At 64.2% G+C, this 21,203-nt stretch overlaps 4 protein-coding genes across 12 annotated transcripts; 1 reads left to right on the top strand and 3 right to left on the bottom strand.

Annotated features, from left to right (window-relative positions):
• Positions 1-1,594: 1,594 nt before the first annotated feature.
• On the bottom strand, positions 1,595-7,211 carry LOC118256463 (hexosaminidase D-like). 9 transcript variants are annotated; one of them, XM_050713813.1, is made up of 15 exons: positions 7,167-7,211; positions 5,516-5,722; positions 5,276-5,382; positions 4,940-5,177; positions 4,721-4,830; positions 4,310-4,397; positions 3,948-4,112; positions 3,682-3,865; positions 3,479-3,550; positions 2,931-3,135; positions 2,767-2,849; positions 2,543-2,621; positions 2,265-2,366; positions 2,079-2,168; positions 1,595-1,948 (listed from the first exon to the last, which is right to left on the bottom strand). In XM_050713813.1, the coding sequence occupies exons 3-15, from the start codon at positions 5,368-5,370 to the stop codon at positions 1,765-1,767; spliced, it is 1,695 nt and encodes a 564-aa protein (XP_050569770.1). In that variant the 5' UTR covers positions 5,371-5,382; positions 5,516-5,722; positions 7,167-7,211; the 3' UTR covers positions 1,595-1,764. The 9 variants fall into 9 exon arrangements, with proteins under 9 accessions (XP_050569770.1, XP_050569769.1, XP_035419355.1 ...); XM_050713812.1 differs by having other exon boundaries at positions 5,276-5,419; positions 7,167-7,198; XM_035563462.2 differs by lacking the exon at positions 7,167-7,211 and adding an exon at positions 6,942-7,000 and having other exon boundaries at positions 5,276-5,419.
• Positions 7,212-7,425: 214 nt separating this feature from the next.
• MLST8 (MTOR associated protein, LST8 homolog) lies at positions 7,426-13,006 on the top strand. The gene is made up of 8 exons (XM_035563467.1): positions 7,426-7,612; positions 7,971-8,022; positions 8,107-8,269; positions 8,365-8,440; positions 10,702-10,854; positions 11,042-11,166; positions 11,584-11,747; positions 12,273-13,006. The coding sequence occupies exons 1-8, from the start codon at positions 7,484-7,486 to the stop codon at positions 12,389-12,391; spliced, it is 981 nt and encodes a 326-aa protein (XP_035419360.1). The 5' UTR covers positions 7,426-7,483; the 3' UTR covers positions 12,392-13,006.
• Positions 13,007-13,131: 125 nt separating this feature from the next.
• Positions 13,132-17,285, bottom strand: BRICD5 (BRICHOS domain containing 5). The gene is made up of 7 exons (XM_050713834.1): positions 16,720-17,285; positions 16,401-16,609; positions 15,653-15,784; positions 15,024-15,176; positions 14,627-14,734; positions 13,727-13,880; positions 13,132-13,274 (listed from the first exon to the last, which is right to left on the bottom strand). Exons 2-7 carry the CDS (start codon positions 16,437-16,439, stop codon positions 13,180-13,182), a joined length of 681 nt encoding a protein of 226 aa, XP_050569791.1. The 5' UTR covers positions 16,440-16,609; positions 16,720-17,285; the 3' UTR covers positions 13,132-13,179.
• A 138-nt stretch (positions 17,286-17,423) lies between these two features.
• Positions 17,424-21,201, bottom strand: PGP (phosphoglycolate phosphatase). Its single transcript, XM_050713894.1, has 3 exons — positions 21,106-21,201; positions 20,125-20,719; positions 17,424-19,734 (listed from the first exon to the last, which is right to left on the bottom strand). Exons 1-3 carry the CDS (start codon positions 21,199-21,201, stop codon positions 19,409-19,411), a joined length of 1,017 nt encoding a protein of 338 aa, XP_050569851.1. The 3' UTR covers positions 17,424-19,408.
• Between the last annotated feature and the right edge of the window lie 2 nt (positions 21,202-21,203).

Genomic DNA, 21,203 nt, shown 5'->3' with positions numbered 1-21,203 from the left:
GTGGGTGCACGTGGCAGGGGGAAGGATGGGGAGAACAAGGCAACACCCAGACCAACATCAGCCGACTGCCCCACAGTGCCCCTCGCCCACCCCAGGCCTGCCCAGGCTGGCCGGTGCCCCCCGGCTGGAGCCCAAGGCCACACTCCTCAGCCCCCACCTCCCCCTGCAGCCCCCGGCTCTGGCTGACTCGGGGGCAGCGGGGTCCTTCTCCTCTCCCCGCCCCCACTTTCCAATCCAGGACATTTGGGTTTCCAGCACGAGACGCCGCCTAATCTGCCCTCTAATCCCGCAGGCTGGCGGTGCGCGGCCGCACGGGGACCTGAGCTGCTGCGGGGCTCCCGGGCTGGGGGCTGGGGCTCTGCACGTGCCCGGGCTGCCCCAGCAGGTCAGGGCTTCCCTCGGGTGTGCCACCACTCAATGACACAAACGCAGCTCCTCAATGAAGGCTCCTTCGTATCCCGCAGCCCTCTGTATCAAGGCTCTCCTGCCCAGTGCCAGCACCCGGGGATGGGACAGCCCCCAGGACACCAGACTGCCTGCAGCTGCACTGGGACGTGGGCGGCAGGGCTGTGTGTCCCTCCCGTCCCCCTGAGCCACGCCGTGGCAGCAGGAGCCCCAGATTGACCCCTGTCTCTGCAGCTTCCTCCAGGCTCTTGCCGAGCACGGTTGGTCCTTGCGGAACAGAAAAATGTGCAGCGAAGCATCCACATCACCGCCCTGTGCACGTGGAGCCGAAACCGGTGTCCTGGACAGGGAGAGCTGTGGGCACGGGGGGCTTCCCTTCGCCTCCCCCTGCAGCAGGGCCGGGCACGCGGAGGCACCGCCGCACGGGACCCCTCGCTGGCAGCAGCCGGAGGCAGCCCTGCTGCAGGATGCACGCCCCGCACAGGCTCCCCCCGTGCAGGATCGAGGGCTGCCAGCACAGGAGGCAGCGGAGGCCCCGGGCGCTGGCTGGGAAGGGAGGAAGGCGAGATGAAAGGCTGCGCCTTGGGAACGGCTCGGCGCAGGAAGCGGTGCCGTGCTCTTCCCTCGCGGCCATCGGTGCTCTCGGGGGGGCTGCTGCTGAGAGCAGCCACGGAGCTGGGGAGGGGGCGCTGGGGGGAGCCTGGCAGGGCCCCTGTGACACCTCGCCATGAACCAGGCAAGGAAATGGCCGGAGCGGCAGCCCTCGCGTGGCTAGCTCTGCCCTTGGCAGCACTCTCCCGGGCTGGGTCCCGCACCGCAGGGAGGGGACGGCCACCCCTACAGCCAGCACGAAGGACAGCGGCGTCCCCAGGGGTCAGCGGCTGCCCCCATCCTGCCCTGTAGCTGCCAAAGCCTCCAGCTCCAGTACCACCACACTTTGCGCTGGGGCTGCGCCTCCCCACGCCCCCGTTTCTGTCCCCAAAAGAAGCACAGCCGCCTTGTCTGGGGCAGGACCTGCGGCGCCTGAAACAGGGTCCCCAGCCCCGAGCCCTGAAGCCCCCCACAGGGCAGAGAAGAGGGGTCCCCTCCCCACCCAGCTGGGCTGATCCCTTCACTGCTCCCACGCCATCTCCCCCGTGCCTGCAGGGAGGGGGCAGATCCGTGTCCCCCTCCATCACCCAGCAGCATCTACAAAAATACTTTATTGTGGGAGCGGGGCGCGCAGGAGCTCTCTGTGCAGTACGAAACAACCAGCAGCCATGCCTCGAGCAGAAGAGGGGTGCAGCCAGCAAACCAAACCACAACTGGGGCTCCTGCAGCCCAGTCCCAGGGGGCAGCTGGAGCCAGGGGGCGCAGCCCCTAGGACGCCTTGGGCCGGGCGTTGAGGCGGATGATGGCCCGGTAGTCCCGGACCAGGTCCCGCAGCTGGTCCAGGTAGGGGTTGATGTTCTCCTCCATCCACTCTTCCACCGTGTCGGGGAAGTAGATGCTCTCCAGCTGGGCACGCAGCTCACGGACGAGGCTCTCCCAGTCCTCGTGGAGCCTGGGGTGGGGACAGCGGGGTGAGAGCTGGCTCCAGCTCCCCCAGAGTGAGACTGGGACCTCCTCACAGCCACCAACCCAGCCCCACGTAGGGACCCGGAGCTGCTCCTGGCCCCCGGCACCCCACGTACTTGAGCACCTTGCTGCCGAAGCTCTCCATGTTGCGGGGGTTCCCAAACTGGTGCTTCCGATGGTAGGGGCTGAACCAGCCCTTGATGCCGCTGGGGAGGCACAAGGGGGGGGGTGCAGGGGGCCACCCTGACCCTGCAGGTCCCCACTGCTCCAGCCCCACGGCCAGACCCTCCCACCGCCGTTACCTCTCTTCCTCCAGGGCTTTCTGGATGCTCTCCTTCAGGTGGCCGTTTACCTGCTCCACCATGTGATAGATTTCTACGCCGGGGAAAGCTCCCCTTCCCTCACTGTGAGGAAAGCACGGAGAGGAGGTGAGAGCCCAGCACGTGGCGCAGCACCAGCCGCAGCTCCAGGCTGGGTGGTGAGCCCCCGCACCCTGCAGGGCTGGGGGCAGCAACCCCTGATCCCCCCGGTGCACCCCTGGGGAGCAGCAGGCACCCGGCTCCGTGCCGCAGCCACGCACCACGTGCCCTGCTCCAGCTGCATGCTCTGGAAGCCCAGCACGTCCAGGACCTTCCTCCGCGTCTCTTCCATGAAGCCCCCTGGGGAGGACGAGGAGAGGGACCCAGGTGACCCCGCACCACACCAGGGGAGCGGAGCCCTGCTGCCCCCTCCCCGGCAGCCAAGGGGGCTCCAGCGATGCCGCGGGGTGGGAAGGGTGGGGACGAGGGGCACGGCCCCGCTCACCGTGCACCAGGGTCTGCAGGCACGCAGCCAGGGAGGGGATGCCGACGGGCAGCAGCTCGCAGAGCACCGAGTAGTGGTCGTACCTGCGGGGCAGGGACAGCCGTGCCGTCGCCTCGTGCGCGGCTGCCGGGCGGCGGGGCTGGGACGCGTGCCACGGCGCCCACCTCTGCCAGCCGGTGAGGACGATGCCCTGGAAGCGCAGCGGGGCGAAGCGCGGCACGGCCTGCATCACCCGCAGCCAGCTGAGCTGGTTCCTCACGTGGTGGTTCAGCGGGGGCCAGGCCTGCGCCGGGCCCGTGGTGCCCTTGAAGGCGCTGGCGAACCACACGGCCTCGAAGCCGCTCTCCGCGTACTTGGCCAGGAACTGCCCTGCGGCACCGGGGGAGCGGGGTCACGCTCGTGGCCCAGTGGTGTGGGGTGGCACGGGGTGGGCAGGGCCACCCCGGCTGCCAGGGGCTGCTGTGCCAAAAGCAGGAGCCTGTGCACAGGGGGGCTTCTGGGGGCTGGAAGGAGAGCAGGTGCCAACGTGGCCCAGGTGAGCGGGAGGCATCACCCCGGGAGACAGCGGGATGGCAGGGACAGGCACGAGACCCTGTGCCACCATCCTGGGGGCCAGCTGGGCTCGGTGTGGTGGCTGCAGCAGCGGTGCCACCAGCCATGGGATCGTGTCCCCCCCCTCTCCACTGCCCAGGGTCCTGGCATGGCACCTTACCGATCTGCTCGACCTCAAAGTCGGGCGCGTAGAACCACACCACAGGTGAGACGTGCTTTGCTATCCCAGACTCTGCAAGGCAGGGACAGGGCAGGGACAGGGACGTGAGCACCGGGGCCAGCAGCAGGAGGGTGCCTGGGGATCCTCACGCCCCCACCAAGACGCCCGACGGGGTGCCACCGCTGCCGTCCCCATCCTCTCACCCCGCAGGGCTCCCGCGCTGATCTTCCTCAGCATGTCGTCCCACATGAGCGCCCGCAGCCCCCGGTACCGCGCGGCGATGAAGCCCAGCACCTGCTTGATGTGCTTCAGGTACATGGTGCCCACGTCACCCCTGTTGTGGCTCATCCAGCTCTTGGAGTCCATCCCCTCCCCGAGGTGGAAGACCTGGATTTGGGGTCAGGGGGTGCTCAGCACCCCTCGGGGCAGGCCTGGTACCCGGCGGTGGCTGGGGTCCTGCAGAGCCCACCTCGTCCGCCCCGATGTGGATCCAGGAGGAGCGCCTGTGCTTCTCCATCACCTGCGACAGGAGGCTCTTGAGCAGCGCCAGCGTGTCCGGGACGTGGGGGTTGAAGCTGTTGGGGAAGCGCTCGACCTCCCGCAGGCGCTGGTACTTCTCGTGCTTGAGGATGAACTGCGTGGGGAGGAAACCCGGCATGGGGGCCGGACGTGGGCCAAAAAGGGGGGACGGAGGAGCAGGGCTGGGGACACGGACCCAGTGACACGGACCCAGCGACACATCCATCTGCAAGCCAGGTGCTGGGGACGCAGCCCCTCGCCACCTCTCGGTGTCCCCATCCTGCCCCCCCAGCAAACGCCCCTGGCCCCTACCTCCACGTGCCCGAAGGTCTGCACCAGGGGAACCACCTCCAGCTTGTGCAGCTCCGCCAGCTGCTGGATCCACTCGATGTCCTCCTCGCTGGGGAGGGCAGGGACAGCCTCAGTGCGGGCCACACGGGCACGAGGACATTCCCTTCTCCTCCTCCTCCTCTTCCTCCTCCAGCACCCTGCCCTGCCCCAGCCGCCCTGCCCCACCCCAGCTCTCCCGGCTGCCCCACACCTGTGGGGACTTGGCTTTGGGGACACAAATATTGACTCAGCAGAGCAGGCAGCAGGTCTGCCTGCAGCACCACGCACAGCTCGGGCACGGTTCTCTCGGGCACGGCCCAGGCAGGGCACACCCAGCCTGGCACCAGCGGTGCCGCCATCCCCTCGGCCAGCTCAGCACCAGCCCCAGCTCACCTGTAAGCGTACGGAGACCTGAGGACTTCTAGCTCGCCCTTGAAGGGGAACATGTCCTCGTACTCGATCAGGACCCCGTTGGCGCCCAGCCGGGACAGGAGTGGGAAGAGCTGCGGGACGGCAGGGCAGGCTCAGCCTGCTGGCACCCCCGGCTGCGGGTGTCAGCGGGGATGGCCGTGCCCAGCCTTGCCCCGCTCAGCCAGTCCCCAGCGCCTTCACCTGCTCCAGGTAGGAGACCTTGGGCGCAGCTCCCTTGAGGTCGAGGTGGACAAGCCTCATCTCGGTGGCACTGATGTCCTTGGGGACCTGCTGCCCAGCGCCCTGCCTCGGGGCCGTTATCTTTGCCACGGGGAGCTCCAGAGCCTGGCTCCGGGGGCCGGCGCCCTGGCTGGTGTCACCCGTGTCCCCCCAGAACCCGCTGTCCTTGCTGACGTGCTTGTGCAGCTCCAGGGTCAAGCTGCAGGGAGCAGAGCAGGGCTGGGGGCACGTCCCCCACCGGGACCCTGACGCTGCAGGGGTCCCCCCGCTCGTGCCCCGGTCCCGCTCCCACCTCACCTGTCGCGGAAGAGGAACTTGATGCCGGCCAAGGCCACGACGAGCAGCACGGCGAGGCGCAGCAGGTTCAGCTTGGTGCTCCGCTGGCAGGCCATGGCTGCTGGGTGCTGACACAGACCCCGAGCGCAGGGCACCCCACAGACCCTTGTGAGGCCCAGAGAAAGCGGACACGGGGAGACCCCTCCTGCCACCCTGCTCCCCCGCAGGGACGTGCCCAGAGGCCTCCCGTGCCCCCCCTACCTCATGTGCGCCGGGGCTGGTGTCGGGACCTGCCTCGGCCTCTGCCCCCGAGCGCAGCCTCCTCGAGCTCTGCCAGCTCAAACAGAGCGGTGGCCGCGGGGCAGGTCCTGCTGCGGGTGCTCCGGCGTCGCCTCCGAGGGATGTGACAGGATGAGGGCTGGGCACGGGGCAGCCCTGCCAGGGGGCATCACGGGGCGGCCATGGCACCTGCGGGGGGAGAAGCGATGGGCACCGGGCGGTGGGCACCAGGCACGGCCAGGGCGAGGGCTGCGGCACAGCCACGGTGGCCCCCAGCACTGGGTGCCCCTGGGGACCAGGCAGCAGCTCGCACAGCACGTTATTTCGGCTCCCGGGGGTGCTGCGGTGCCATCCCCAGCACCTTCACCTTTCCATGGGCTGGGGGGCAGCCCAGAGACCCTCACCCTGCACAGCCCGCAGCGTGCACCTGGGGCGGTGAGTCCTTGGCACCAGCCCGGGGAAGGGGCATGAGACCTTCCCCCTGCCAGAAAACATCCTCTGAGCAGGGCGAGAGCAAACCGCCCCCAGATCTGAGCCCAGCGAGGGGGGCAGCAGCTCGCCCCGAGGGCAGGGACGTGCGGGGACGGCACGTAGCCGCCGGGCCCCCCTGCCAGCACGGGGGCAGCCGCAAGCGGCCCCTTCTGCTGGGCTGTGCCCCAACGTGCCATTGCTCGGGGTTAAACGCCGCGCTGCTGGATTTGGGAGCGGAAAAGCAGATTTGGGCTGCTGCTGGTGCAGAGCCTCAGCTGACGGAGGGTTCGTCTGCGCTGCCAGAGCGGTGGCACCAGGGGAGAGCCGCTGCGAGCCGCCCGGCGCCTCGGGCCCCAAACCGGCCCCGTTCCGGATGCGACCCTGACCCCTGCCGCCACCTCCCGCGGGGCCAGCGAGGGGCGCGCAGTGCCGAGGGCACAAGGTCCCCCCACGGGGCAGGGCAGCACCACCTGGGCACGGTGCTGAGCGCCCTGCCGGCCCCACGGCCCTGCTGCCCGCGCCCGGCCGGTTTGGGGCAGGACCTCGGGCCGCAGGGACACGGCTGGGCACCGCTCCGGGCCCGGGCCCGCCGCACGCCCGGTGGGGGTGCACGGAGCGGGATGGGGCTCGGCACCCCCGGCCCCGGGGAGGCTGCACCGCGCGCGGACGAGGCCTCGTGCAGCCGGCTCGCCAGCACCGGCGCCGTCGCTGCCCGTTATTTACCGGGGAGGCGGCGTCCCGGGCTTTGCCCCCCCGCGCCAAGGCCCCGGGTCGGTCACGGCCCGCTGGCAGCCGCAGCCCCGTGCCCGCAGCCCCCCGGTTCCGCGCCCCGCTCACCTTCCGCGGCCGGGACCTGCGGGCACAGCGCGGCAGGGGCGGCCCGGTACCGGCGGCGGGGCTGCTCCGCTGCACCCCCGCTCCCCCCGCCCGCCCTTACCGGCACGCGCGGGGCCGCGGCGGGCAGCACCGGGCGCGGGCACGAGCACGGGCGCGAGCACGCCCCGCCGCCGCCGCCGCCGCTCTTAAAGGGCCCGGCCGCAGCGAGCGCCGCCGCCCACCGGGAGCTGCCCGGTGCCCCCCGGCCCGCCCCGCCATCCTTGCGCCCGGTGTCCCCGAGCCCCTGTGCCCCGGGTGCCCCGGCCCCCCCCGAACCCCCCCGTACCCCGTGCGCCCGGTGCCCCCCCCACGCCCCCCGCCGGTGCCGCCGCCGCCCGCCCCCACCCCAGCCCCGCCCCCTCCGGGCAGGCCCCGCCCTCCGCGCTGGTGGCCCCGCCCCCTCCCCGCGCAAGGCCCCGCCCCGCGCGTGACGACACCGGGGCGGCCCGCGCGCTGTGCGGAGGGAGGGAGGGGGGGGGGGCAGGATCGCGGCGCGCGTGCGCGGAGTGCCGGCGGCGGCGGCGGCGGCGGGCGGGGCCGCGCGGCGCATGCGCAGAGCGGGGCGCGGCCGGCAGCGTGCCGGGCGCCGGTGGCGGCGGGGCCATGAACGCGGCGCAGGGCACGGTGGGCAGCGACCCCGTCATCCTGGCCACCGCCGGCTACGACCACACCGTGCGCTTCTGGCAGGCGCACAGCGGCATCTGCACGCGCACCGTGCAGCACCAGGACTCCGTATCCTCACCGGCGGCACCAGCGGGGCCGTTACCGGGGGGGGCCCGGTGCTGTCACCGGGGGCCGCGGTGGGTGCGGGGGGAGGCCCGGTGCTGCTGCCGGGGGGCGGACGGGGGTGCGGGGCGCCCCGTGCCGTTACCGGGGGTCCCGGTGCCGTTACCGGGTGGGGCGGTGCGGGGGGGGCTCGGTGCTGTTACCGGGGGGCAGCCGCTGGGTGTGGGGGAAGGCCCGGTGCTGGTAACGGAGGAGGGACGGGGTGTGTGTGTGGGGGGTCCCGGTGCCGTTACCGGGGGGGGGGGGGGTGTCATGGTGCGCGGGGGGGTCCCGGTGCCGTTCCCATCCTTACCGGCGCCCGCAGCAGGTGAACGCGCTGGAGATCACGCCGGACCGCAGCATGATCGCGGCCGCAGGTGAGCCCCGGGGTGGCGGCGGCGGCGGTGGGGCCCGGTCCCCCCCCCCCCCCCCGCCCCGCTGAGCGCCGCCCGGTGCCGCAGGCTACCAGCACATCCGCATGTACGACCTCAACTCCAACAACCCCAACCCCGTCATCAACTACGACGGCGTGAGCAAGAACATCACCTCGGTGGGCTTCCACGAGGACGGCCGCTGGATGTACACGGGCGGGGAGGACTGCATGGCGCGCATCTGGGACCTCAGGTGGGCAGGGCGGCCGCGCTTCCCCCCCCCCCGCCGTGGGGCCGGGTGGGTGCCCCGGGGCAGCCCCAACACTTGCCCGCGTCGTTCCGTCGCAGGTCCCGCAACCTCCAGTGCCAGCGGATCTTCCAGGTGAACGCTCCCATTAACTGTGTCTGCCTGCACCCCAACCAGGTGAGTGCCGGCTCCTCTGCGATTTCCCAGCTCACGCTGCCAGCGCTGCTCCTGGGGAACCCGGGGGGCTGCGGGGTTTTGTACTGGCAGCTGCAGCAAGTCGTGTTCCCCGTGTGAAAACGCCTTGTGTGCCACTGGCTGCGTGTATCAGGTTGGTGACAGCAGGCGGTGCTGCCATGGGCGCTGGGAGCGGGCTGTCAGCAGGGTAATGCGCAGAGATGGTCCCTAGCTCACAGCCTCGGGCAGGGCACGGACGGGTTTGGAGCCGTACAGCTCCGCCTTTGCTAGCCCCTCGCTGCCATCATTCCTGGAGGAGACGGTGGGCGCCCAAACGCTCGGCAGCCAGCAGCGCCGCTCGGCCCCCGGGGGGCTGGGGATGCTGGTGGCACCGCGGGACCAGCAGCGGCAGCTTCTTGCACCCAGGGCTGGGGTCGGTGCGGGGACAGCCTCGTGGTGCAGGCAGAGTGCATCCCTGCCCCTGACTTGCACGGGGCAGCAAACATCCCCAGGAGGGGCTGTGGGTGAGCAGACGTTCTGGGCTCGTGCCCCTGTTGTTTTGCACCTGCTGCAGGCCGACTCGTGGGTCGGGCGTGGGTGCCTCTGCTGGGCTCGTCTGTGCTAATTGCTGGCTGCCGCAAAGAGGCGGCGAAGTGGCTGTGCCAGCCTCTCGTCCCACCCCTTGGGGACCACCCCACGCATCAAACCAAGTGCGATGGGAGGGCAGCGGGTGGCGTGGGGCGGGCTGGGGGGCTCTGCTCTTAGCACTGCCAGCAAGAAAAAGCAGAGAGGCCCACAGCCCCAGTTCCCTTCGTGACTCCCGTTGGATTTGCTGGGGAGCCACCAGTTGGTTCAAAAGCTGCCACAGGGATTGCTTGGGCTAAGGAAACAAAGCTAATGAGGAGAGCGACGCGTTAGAGGAGATGGCAGTGAGAATCAGCGCCTATCAGTGCAGCGTTGACGGCATGTCCGGTCCATTTTGCATGCCCAGGGCTGCGGGGTTGGAGTTGCAGATGTGGTAGCGCAAGGTTTATGTGTCTCGAGAGCAGACCTTTTAAAAAAGATGAGTAACAGAAATATTTCTTCGCTTTTCATTTTGCAAGGGTTCAATTTTGCAAATCCTGAGTTTTGGACTGAATTTGAGACCAGTTATTTGAACCAGACTTCATCCAAATGTTGCTGATGCTCCTATAGTGCTGTATTGCAGTAAAACAAAAGCTGTACATAGATGATAAACGTGAAATAATCCCCGACCGTGATGCTGCTGAGTCGCAGGAGAAGCGTTGTGAGCAGGACAGAGTTAATGAGCCCAGAGGTGGCAGTATGTATTCAGGTAGCTTCATCCGCCTGTGCAATTCCTCGCTGCAGTGCTGCTGGCTCAGTTCTCAGAGGGATTTCTCGCAGCCTGGGTTAAGCCGTGACGGCTTTAGCAATTGTACTCGCACCTGCTAAGGGTGGGCTGAGGACTGAGGCGTCCAGAAGACGCCTCTGTGCTGCACAGTCAGCTCAATATATCGGGGGATGATTGTCTTCCCCAGAAACAAGCCGTTGCTCGCAGGTACAAGATCAGCCGCGCCCGATGACCTGATCTCCTCTAGGGATTCTGCTAAAATTATGGACAGTGCAAGTCTGTCGATAAAAGCCCCGGTCTGAATGGAGAGCTGCCAGCATTGTCTGCTGGGCTGAGCAGGGATCGGAGCCAGAACTCCTGCCCTTCAGCTGGCTCCTGTCCTTACCCTCTCGGAGAAGGGGAGAGAGAGAGAGAAGAACCTATTTAGGCTCGTGTTTTTCAGGTGTCTGTACGCTCTTGAGTGCTTCGGTTGTTTGCTGGCCAACCTGCATCCTCATGCCCACTTCTCAGACGTGCTGAAAGTCATCTGACCTCTGTGGACGTTGTTTGGAGCAGCAGCTGAACAACAGTGCTGCAAATTAGGCACCTGCTGTCTGTTCTGGGGTTTATAAAATTAGCAAACGCTTCTGCAAAGGTAAACAGCCTTTTTGCAGAGCGTAACGTGAGATTGATACCCGGCTTGCTCTCGGTGCTCAGGGCGATCAGCAGGCTGCTGTCTGCCTGGGAGCTGGAGCTCCAAAACCATTCCCAGCGGCGAGCAGAGGCCCAGCTCTGTGCTGGGAATGGTCAGGCAGAAGAGGTCCCTGGTGCTTAAAACCAGAGTAAGGCTCTGGTGCCGCAGGGGCATGTTCTGGGACTCAGCTCTGGGGCTGCTCTTTGGGGGGATTGCCCAGAGGCTGCTGTTTTCTTGCAGGCCGAGCTGATTGTGGGCGATCAGAGCGGTGCCATTCACATCTGGGACCTGAAAACAGACCACAACGAGCAGCTGATTCCAGAGCCTGAAGTTTCTGTGAATTCAGTGCACATCGACCCCGATGCCAGCTACATGGCGGCTGTCAACAGCTCGGTAAGCTCCGACAGCCTCAGGTATGAGGTGGGATGTACGGGTGCTCCTGCTGGGATGTCCTCATGTGGGCAGAGCACCCCGTTTCCACATACCGTGGAGTTTCCCGTGCTGTGGTGGGACACAGGGAGTCCAGGCTGCTTTTGGGTGGGGGCCACCAGCCTGGCCACAGACCGCCGTCTCCCCGCAGGGAAACTGCTACGTGTGGAACCTGACGGGCGGCATCGGAGAGGAGGTGACCCAGCTGATCCCCAAGACCAAGATCCCGGCGCACAACCGCTACGCCCTGCAGTGCAAGTTCAGCCCCGACTCCACGTGAGTGGCTGCCAGCCCCTCGCCCAGCCCCGACGGGAGCAGCCGTGCCCCCGGCTCTGGGTTCCGTGCTGCGGGTCCCCGGGAGGAGCGGGACAGGGGCGGTCACAGCAGCGGGGGGCTGCGGTCTGCGTGTCCCCGGGGTGTCCCCGTGGTCTCGCAGTGTTTCTGCGGGTTCCCAGCCACGCGCTGGGCTCACAGCTGGGGTCCACTTCTGATCTCCAGGAGCAAGTGGGGAACTTGGTGTGCTCCTTCACCAGGTCAGTACAGCTTGACCTCATAAGGCAGATGACACAGGGCTAAAGAAATCTGATTACAGAGAGCACAGGTCTCTGGTTTATTACTGTTCTACACATGTATTAATGAGAGGCTTTAGGCACACCGTGACTAACAGGGTTACCTGTGTGTGTCTCATTGCAGGCTCTTGGCTACATGTTCTGCAGACCAGACGTGTAAGATCTGGAGGACTTCAAACTTCTCTCTGATGACAGAGCTGAGCATTAAGAGCAATAACCCAGGGGAAACCTCTCGTGGCTGGATGTGGGACTGTGCCTTCTCCGGGGACTCCCAGTACATTGTCACAGGTGGGACACCGACAGCTCACTGCCCGTGGTTTGGCTGGGTGGGGCCGGGCACTGACACAGGACTGAGGTTCTGTAGGGGGGGCACTGCCAAACCCTGGTGTGCCCGTGTGTGAGGAGAGAAAACTGTTCTGATAGAGTCCTCAGCCTCCCGCCCACTGCACAGCGCACAAAATCCCTTCAGCTTTCAGCCTGTGCTGTAATAGGGCGGCTGTTGCCTCCCATTTAAAATGGACAGATATCCTCACGTGTCCAGTGTATTTCACCTGGTAGCAATGCTGCCTGCAGTACTTGCAGCATGGTAGTCCCTTCAAAACATACGTGTAATTTCCACAGTAACTTCTCTGTGAAGTGTTGAATATCCCAAATAATACGAAAATGCACCAAGTGTCTTGCTCTGCACACCTCCCTTGCCTATCATCAACAGCACTCAGAACTGTTGAATGAAGCAAGAGGACAACCTTTCTTCTAATAAAAAAGTTTGAAGGGCAACACAACATCTCCTCATCTCTTCCTCTTCTGTTGCAGCCTCCTCTGATAACTTGGCCAGACTTTGGTGCGTGGAGACAGGAGAGATCAAGAGGGAATACAGCGGCCACCAGAAAGCAGTCGTCTGCCTTGCTTTCAATGACAGCGTGTTGGGATAACGGTGACGTGGGGGAAAGGAAGGACCTCTGCTTGTTTTCCCTTGTCTTAAAACGGCCAGCACCCTCTCTGGAGCATGAGACGTGCTCACCGCCGTCCCCTCGGATGGAGAGGGCTTGCTCTGGGCTTGCTGCAGCAGCAGCATCTGCCTGGAGTGAGACCAGGCTTCAGCTTGGAGCAGATGATGACTGAAACGTGTTTGGTCTCCCAGGGAGGCCACTTGGACAAAAGGGAACGGGAGGCACGGTGCCACAGAGGGGAGCTGGGCGCAGAGCAGCTGGAGGCAGCCCTGTGGAGGCTGCTGCCAACAGCCCCGTGATGGTTTTTGTACCCCAAAGTGGAAAAAATCAGCCTAACTGGAGTCGGCTGAACAAAGAGGAAAAGTAGCCGTTTTCTTGTTTTGCAATCCCTTTATTCAAAGTGTATTTCACAGTCTGACTTGGAGAACTGCACTGTTATGAAACCAGCCACCCCCGACAAGTTTAATAACCTCGTGTTGAACAGGGCGTGTGGCCAGAAAACACTAGCTACTCCCCGCGGTTCCTGTCTAGATCTCCTAGTACCTACGTACAAGATGCAGCCCTGAAGCACAGCTGCAATAAAGCGTCTGTACCGACGGTGCTGAGCGGAGTTCTGTTCTTTTCCTAAACTCTCCTGAACTGCGGCGGGAGAGCAGCAGGCAGCCCTCAGGCGATGTTGTAGATGTTACCTTCCTTGTTGAAAGCAGAGGCTTTTCAGGAATCCAGCTCAAGTACGTAGGGCAGTGAAAGGGCATCCGCGGCTGCAGGACTTACTCGGGGAGGTAATAGAAGCAGATAGACACGCAGATGTTGCTGGGAAAACATATGTCAATGCAAAGGTAGATCAGCCGCTGCTTCCCCGGACCTGCCAAATGAGCGAGGGCAGAAACGAGGTGAGGGATGCTTTTGCAGACCTGCAGCTATGAGTCCCTAGGGAGCCAGACAAGTGGAACGCCTGAGGGAATGACCTTTCTCATTAAAGCTGAGGTAGGACCAGAAGGAGAGCTCCTCAGGCTGCTTCTGGTAAAGACGAAGGTGGCAAGCGTTAAGCCAACAGCATCAGAGGGGAGCTCGTGCTGCGCTGCTCGAGGAAGGGGCGCGGAGCCTCTCCCAGCCCGCACCGCAGCTCGCTGCAGGCTGTGGGTGAGAGCCAGCAGGGCAGCGATCCCTGAACAAGGGCCTGATTCTGAAGCAGAGCTCACCTGTCCCTGTCCAGGCCTTGGCAGCCCACCCTAGGACTCACAGTGAGAGTCTGCTCCTCTTAGAGGTACCAAACCAGTTGTGCTGCTCCCTTCTGCCCAGGGAGATGCGACTTACCCTCCGCTCTCCTGACCCAGAAGACAGGCGTCTGCTCGCACAGGGCTTGGACGGCCTCCCCCAGGCCGCTGGGGTCCACCTGTTCCCCCGCCAGAACGCCCAGGAACTCCCGGTAGTACTTGGTCTGGTTATTCCGCTGCAGCAGCGGCTCGCCCTGGAGGAAAGGGCCCCGTTAATTCCCCCAGGGCACCTTGCTCCTCCCCGCCCTGCCTTCAGCCCCAGCCCTGCTCGCACATCCAAGTCACCCAGAAGAGCCCTTTCCAGCCCAGCTGGAGATGCTTTCGTTCAGTGAAAGCCCGGGAGCTTTCATGAAGGAGCCCCAGTGCCTGGCAGGAGCTTGCTTCTCCTTGGGAGCCAGGGCTCCTTCTCACACCCCTTCTTCCCGGCTGGGTGGGTGGCAGCCAGCAGGGAGTGGGGGGACCCCAGCAGCCCCTCTGAAGGGGGGAGCAGCTGGCAGGGCACACCCAAAGCAGGCATCTGGCTGCTGAAACAGAACACCCCCCCGTGCACCCATTACTGTTTTGTTCAGAGGGGCTGGGTACGTGATTCACTCCGACTCGCTTCCCTGGGAGCTGCTCACAGACCCCTCTTTGTTCTCTGTTCCCCAGAATTTTGAGCAGGTAACAGAATACAGCGGGACTGGGCGCTGTGAAAGCCCTGCTGTTCGCCTCTGTGGGACAGAGCACCTCTGTGGTGCAGCTCTGCTCTTTCTCACAGCAGGCAGGCTCTCAACAAAATCAGGAGTTGTCTGCGTGCTCACAGACTCGCTCAGGACTGAGCAGGAACCGAGGCAGCGCTGCCCGGAGCAGCATTGCCCAGAAGGCACACCCTTTGCAGAGGGCGGTCAGCGCAGCCCCCACTTCCCTCCAGGCGCCCAGACCGGCCGTGCCCATCACTCACTCTCAGCTCCGACGTGCTGAGCGTCGCCCGCGTGCTCTCACGGTCCCCGGGGTCCATCCTGCGCAGGTAGCAGGCGCGCTGCTCTGCGGGCCGGTAGCACACGTAGCCCTGCGAGGAAAAACGTGCCCTGTTAGAGCAGGCCACGCGCGCTCCCTCGAGAGCCCAGCCGTGGGCATCCCTCCCTGGTCCTGCCTCGTTTCTCCTCTGGGCAGCAACTGCCGTGGCTGCACCTCGCTCAGCACTCGGTGCGTCCTGGCCAGGCCGCGGCCGCTTGTCCCCAGGGTGACCCCCGGGTCTGCGCAGAGGGATGGGGAGCAGGGGCAGGTTGCTTTTTCCCTGCTCAGGCCCCAGCAGCTCTCCTGCCCATAGTCCAGGGCTCCCGCCGCGGCTCACTCACGTTCTGGCTGTCGTACAGCACGACGGCGCTGCGGTTACTCCGCGAGGTGACGTAGTAAGTCACGGTGCTCCTGGACGCGTCCACCAGGGCCGTCTGGTTCCTCGGCGAGTCCCGCTCCCCCTGCAGCGTCAGCCGCACCGCCTGCGAGCCGGCCTGGGCACACAGCGAGGGCAGCCCCGGCCAGCAGCCGCCCAGCGCCCGCGCACAGCACCTCCCCTCCCAGAACCTTTCCCGGACCCTGCTGACCCAGGGAGGCCAGAACGTCCTGCACCACGGCTTCCCCAAGCCCCCCTGCCCAGTGCTGCAGAAGGGAAGCTCCGGCGGGTTCCCCCGGCCACCGCAGCCTCGCACCCCGGGCTCGCCACCTGCCCAGCCGGCGCAGCGTGCTGCGAGAGCGCGGGGACTCGCTGAGGCGTGCCTGCTCAGCAAAATGCCAGCCTGGGTCTGTATTTACGAACGATGCTCTGGAGCTCCTCTAATTTCAGGCAGGGCTGAGTGAGGCAGCAGCTGCTCAGCCTGGTGCCTGCAGCGCAGCCTGGGCCAGCCCCAGCCCCATGGCCCTGCAGGCGGGCACGGAGCAGGGCTGCGGGCAGGACCCCTCCAGCACCCATCCGAGCCGCATCCCTCACCTGGGCAGAGCTGGGGAAGAAGCCGAGAATCCCCCCAGTGCTGATGCCAACGACTGCAAAAAACAAGGCAACGGACAAGATGATCCAAAACGCCCTGGACGGACCTGGGAATTGGGCTGCGAGCCTCCTGTCCTGGGGGCCAAGGCAAAACAAGGGAAGAACAGGAGTTAAAATGAACACTTCTTTGCCATAAAAAAAAATAACGTTTCAATTCTCTGAGGCACGAAGGAATTCAATAAATTCCTGCGGTTCGACTCGCTGCAGGCAGACAGCGAGCAGGCTCCTCGAGCCTCCGTCAGCTCTCGACCTCAGTGCTGTGCAGCTCCCAGATCTCCACCAGGAACGTGAGCCTTCCCCCCCTAATGCTGCGGGAAGCCGAACGATTCCATCAGTCCCGTTCAGATGTGACAGCCCCAAACCTGACTGTGCCGGGAAGATCCCTGGTAGCTAACAAAATCCCCCGCTGGGAAACGAGTGCACAGACGCAGAAATGCCGACTTGTCGGGCACCTCTGCTCCCCCTGCCCTGCCTCACGGCTATGCCAGCATCTGAGGCCCTGTGAGCACAGCACCTACAGGGAAACCCAGCTGGCAGACCCAGCTGCCTTACAGGGGGCTGAAGTCGGTGGTGGGCCCTGGAGAGGTGAGGAACAAACCTCACCAGGACCACGGCAGCTGCAGGAGCTCAGCCCCGAGCAGGCACCGCGGGAGGGCTCCGTCTGCGATTCCTGGGGCCCGGGGGTACTCACCGCAGGGACCGCGCTGCTGGTGCTGTTCCCGCCCTCCATCCTCGCTTCAGATGAGGACCTCGCTCCTGCAACTCTGCCTCCGGACCACACGCAGACTGCGCATGGTCCTGAGCTCCGACCGTGCCCGAGACACTTAGGCACGCAGCTGCAAACGTGAACGTGGTCCCTGCGGCCAAAGCAGCGCCCAGCCAGGTGCTCCTGCCTCAGACCTGCAAGGAGGGTGAAACCTTAGAGCTGCAGGGACAGGAGGAAGGAGGGGTGAAAGCCGAGGCTGCAGAGGGATCCTGTCAGTGGTACAAAAACCGCTCTTCCTGCTTACCTGGTGAGCCAGCCGGAGGCACGCAGGTGGAGCATAATTGAGGGCTTTGTGTGGGGCCTCCCTGCTGGCAGTCCCTAGTAGCAGGGCTGGGTTAAGTCTCATTACGAGATGAAATGAATAGAGAACCGTGGCAGGCTGCCCTTGTCATCGGTTATTTCTACATTTCAGCATGAACTTTGTGCTGCCAGAGCTCCGTGGGCTGAAGCCAACTGTTTATCCTGCAGGCTGGCGCACCCCAAGCCTTGGCTGCAGACGTGCTCGTGTTCCACCTACAGACCCCGCCTCATCCAGGCCCAGGGGAAAGATCCGAGCTGCAAAGTCCCCGTCCCAACACGAGCTGCCCTCATGCTAACACGCATTTCCTGCGAGGAGAAATACCCCACGGGGATCAGAGCTCCCACCTGGCCAGACTTCAGTTTTCCTGGGCAGGCCAGGAGCCCCTGTCACAGCTTTTGTATTTTTGAGACCTGCTAGCCAAACGTAACCAATCCCACAGAGGCAAGGAAAACCCCAGCAGAGTTCCTCCACGTGGCATCTATTAAGGGAAGATCTGACAAACGTAGCCCAGGGTTGGCTTTGTTTCTTTTGCTAATACTCTATGTAAGGAGTACAGGTGGCAAGCACAAATGTATCCTTAACTCCCGGAATTTCCACAAAGCACAGCTGCACCGAAGCGCACACACAGACTACAGAATGAGACAACGCAAGGGACAAGCAGGTTTGCAAGTTTAATGTGAATTCAAGTAGTGGGTTCAAAACCGTTGGGAAGTTGACACGGTTGTGCAGCACGATTGACACTTTCACCAATACATTTCAGCACACGTGGATCGAGGTAACGGTTGCCTTGTACAGCAAACAGTCCTCAACGGGGACAGCGTGCTGCGGTAGGAGGCTGAACGCCCCACCTGGCATGGACTAGTGTACCTGACAAATTCCGAAATTAAAAGCACCAGAGGCAGGAAGTGGATTAAAGAACACACCGTTGAGTCAGACCCTACCTGCAGTAAACCCATAAAGTTCATTTCCATGTTACCCAGCTAAAGTGAGAGGTCTTTTGTGACTTTCATAAGCCTTCTAGCTGGAGACGAGAACAGGGAAGAGATTATTCTTGCTTCCTTACACAACCCCGAGTTACGAAAGAACTCTTTTACAAGATCCAGCTAATACTGTGGTAACACAGAGACAACGAACCACGGTTATCGCTGTACAAACGCGGCGCTAAGTCCACGCATCTCTAGTGTCCGAGGGGAAGGAAATGGTATCGCTAGAGCTACTCAACTGAACAATGGCAGATGAAGGAAGGGCAGCATTTAAATGTAACTACCAATAGTTGAATCTATAGGAAAAAAAATGTTATTTGCATATATATTTTTCTTAATTCTGTAATACAAAAGCTTTGAACTGTGGCCTTTGATTCAGCCCGCATAAAAATCTATCCCGTAGCCTGAGCTGCGCATCACCTAAAACGTACCTAGAGATCTAACTAAAATCATCACCTGAGCAAGCAAGCACTCTTCTTCAGACAAGCAACTGGTGCCAGGCCAGACACACAAGGAAGATCTCAAGATCAGATGTTTAAAGGAAGCACGTGCTATTGTCGTACATAGCCAGTACTCTTTCAGGTTTATGTTGGTAGAGAGTTGTAACGCGGGTACTACATCCATCCTCTACAGACTGAGTCTGAACTCACACCCTACAGCTAAAGCCAAGGCAGGCGCTATTTCGATGCTGAGGCAGCAGGGAAGTACAGGAACCAACGTGGTGTCTAACCCATCCGGTTACTTCTGGGGAGCAGCAGTAGTGAGGGACAGTCCTATGTGGCTACAAACTTTCTGCATCACCAAATGCAAAAGCTTACGAGAATTCAAACTACTGTGATCGGTGAAGTACATTCCTCTTATCTTCCCCTTCTGGGAAAGAAGATATATTATCATATACTATACTTAAATTTATACTTTAAATATATTCTGATATATAGTTAGGATCGGGGTAGCTCTTGTACATACACGTACCTTACACACACACCCAACACCGGGACAAATACAGTATACAGAAGACATCGTTTGTATTTTGCGTGCGGAATCACCCCAATCTGCATCACAAGTGCAATTTGTAATGGTCACACGAAGGAGACTGGTTACAGCTCCTCCGACCTGAAGTCACGCTTACAGTGGGCTGTGCTGCCGAACATGACCCCATCCGAAAAAGTCAATCGAAGGCCAAATACTAATTCCGTCAGCCCCTGCAATCGTTTCCAAACACAGCTGCTAAGTTACTACACGCTCCAAAAGTCATTTCCCTGAATAAACCAGACTGAGCCGCAGTCTGTCCAGGAGAGGACACGCTGCAAATTGCCGGGTTCTCTTCCTCACGTCAGTTGGCTCTACTTTTCTCAACTCAGCCTAGAGGACAACACGACACGGAGCATCACAAACGTCTGGATATACGCGTTACTTATCATTAACAAAGCCCCAAACCCGCAAGACTCGTGTGACGCCGTAATGCCCTCTTAGTTTCAAAGTGCATTTTAAAAGACTGAGGTGTAAACAAAATCATATCGAGAGGACAGAAAGGTTAAAAGGCTAAGGATCGCTAGCTTCAGGTGGTATCATAGTGAGTACATTACTGCCACAAGGTGACTAACTGGGGCCCCCCTCGGGAGCCGCTTCCACAGCGGCGTTCTGCTATATTAATCCTCCAGAGCGGGGAGAAGGTCAGCTATGCTATCGACATAGTAATCGGGGACCAGGCTCTGCCTGGCGGGGCAGTCGCTCTCCTCGTGGCCTTTCACCTCCTCCAGCGTGGTGACCCCGGTGAGGGTGAGCAGGGTGGTGAGGCCGCAGGTGTTGCCCATCAGGATGTCCGTGTCCAGCCGGTCTCCCACCATGATGGTGCGCGCGGGGTCGATGTCGAACTCGCTGGCCACGCAGTCGAACATGTAGCGGTTGGGCTTCCCCACGATGAACGCCTCGCGCTCCGCCGCCGTCTCCACCGCCTTCACCAGGCAGCCGGTCCCTGGGGGCAGAAGCGACGGCGCCCGTTAGAGGCTGCAGGGGACCGGCAGCAGCCGTACAAAACCCCACGGTGCTCTGGGGACGGGACGTCCCGGCTTCCCAAAGAAATAACCTGACAGCTTCCTGCAGGAATATGCTGTGGCATGAGATCAGAGGGGAGCAAAGCACGGCAAAGGGGGGGGCGAGGCGGGGATAAGGAGCGGTCCCGCTGCCTCTGGGAGGCAGTTGCGGGGGGGGTTGGGAAACCGGGAACGGGGCCACCGCGTGCTGGAGGGGCCGGGGCCGCCCTGGGCACCCCTCCCCCGGCCCGGACACCCCCCGTACGCCCGGTTACCCCCTACCCCCGGGTCCCCCCCGTGCCCCCCCCGTCCCTTTCGCCCCCGGCTCGCACCGGGGATGGCGGCGCCGCCCTCGAGCGGCAGGCGGTGGTCGCGGTTGGTGGCGACGAGCAGGCAGTCGGGGCCGCGCAGCAGGTAGCGCAGCGCCTGGCACAGCTTGGCGTAGCTGAAGTGCTCGTCGAAGCCCACCAGCACGGCGCGCACCGCCGGGTCCAGCGGCGCCCGGGCCCAGTCGGCGGGCGCGGGGCCGGGCAGGGCGGCGGGGCCGGGCTGGAGGTGCGGCACCCCGGCCTCCCGCAGCTCGGCCGCCAGCGCGGGGCCGCCCAGCACGTAGGCGGCGGCGCCGGGCGGCAGGGCCTGGCGGAGGAAGCGGGCGGCGCAGTAGGCCGAGCCGAAGACGTGCCGGGGGGCGGCGGGGGGGAAGCCGAGGCGCCGCAGCTTCTCGCCGTAGGCCTGCCGCGTGCGGCTGCTGTTGTTGGTCACGTAGCACAGCCGCTTGCCCGCCGCCGCCAGCCGGCCCAGCGCCGCCGCCGCGCCGCCCAGCGCCGCCTCGCCGCGCCACAGCACGCCGTCGCAGTCGAAGAGCAGCGTGTCCGCCGCCCCCAGCACGGCGCGGGCCGCCTCGCCCTCCAGCCGCCGGCACCGCCGCCGCCCGCCCGGCCCCGCCGCCTCCGCCGCCTCCGCCGCCATGGCTTCAGCGCGCCGAGCCGCCCGCCCCCATCGGCCGCCGCGCCCCGCCCCGCCCCGCCCGCCCGCGCTCCTCGGCCCGCGCCGCTCCTCGCCCCAGGTCCCGCTGGGCGCCGCACGCCCCGGCGCTCGGATGGCGGCGCTGCTATTGGCCGCCGGCCTCGCCGGCCCGCCCGCCGCGCGCTGCTATTGGCCAGCAGCGTGCGGGCTCCGCCGGCCATTGGGCAGCCCGCGCGCCGCGTCCGGAGCCTGTTCGGGAGGGGGGAGCGCGGTCAAAGCGCGGGGGGGGGCCGCGGCCCCCGGCCCCCAGCCGCCGGCGCCCCCCGGCCCCCCCGGAACCCCCTCACCGCGGAACCCCCGCGCCGGGCGCCGTTCCCCGCCGAGCCCTTGGGGCGGCCGGCCCGCGGCCCGTTGTTATGACGACACGGCCGTAAAGCCGCCATCT

The sequence above is a fragment of the Cygnus atratus genome, chromosome 15 (genome assembly GCF_013377495.2).
Source record: "Cygnus atratus isolate AKBS03 ecotype Queensland, Australia chromosome 15, CAtr_DNAZoo_HiC_assembly, whole genome shotgun sequence".
In the NCBI taxonomy this organism is placed as follows: Eukaryota; Metazoa; Chordata; class Aves; order Anseriformes; family Anatidae; genus Cygnus; species Cygnus atratus.
This window is presented reverse-complemented; position numbering and strand designations above follow the sequence as displayed.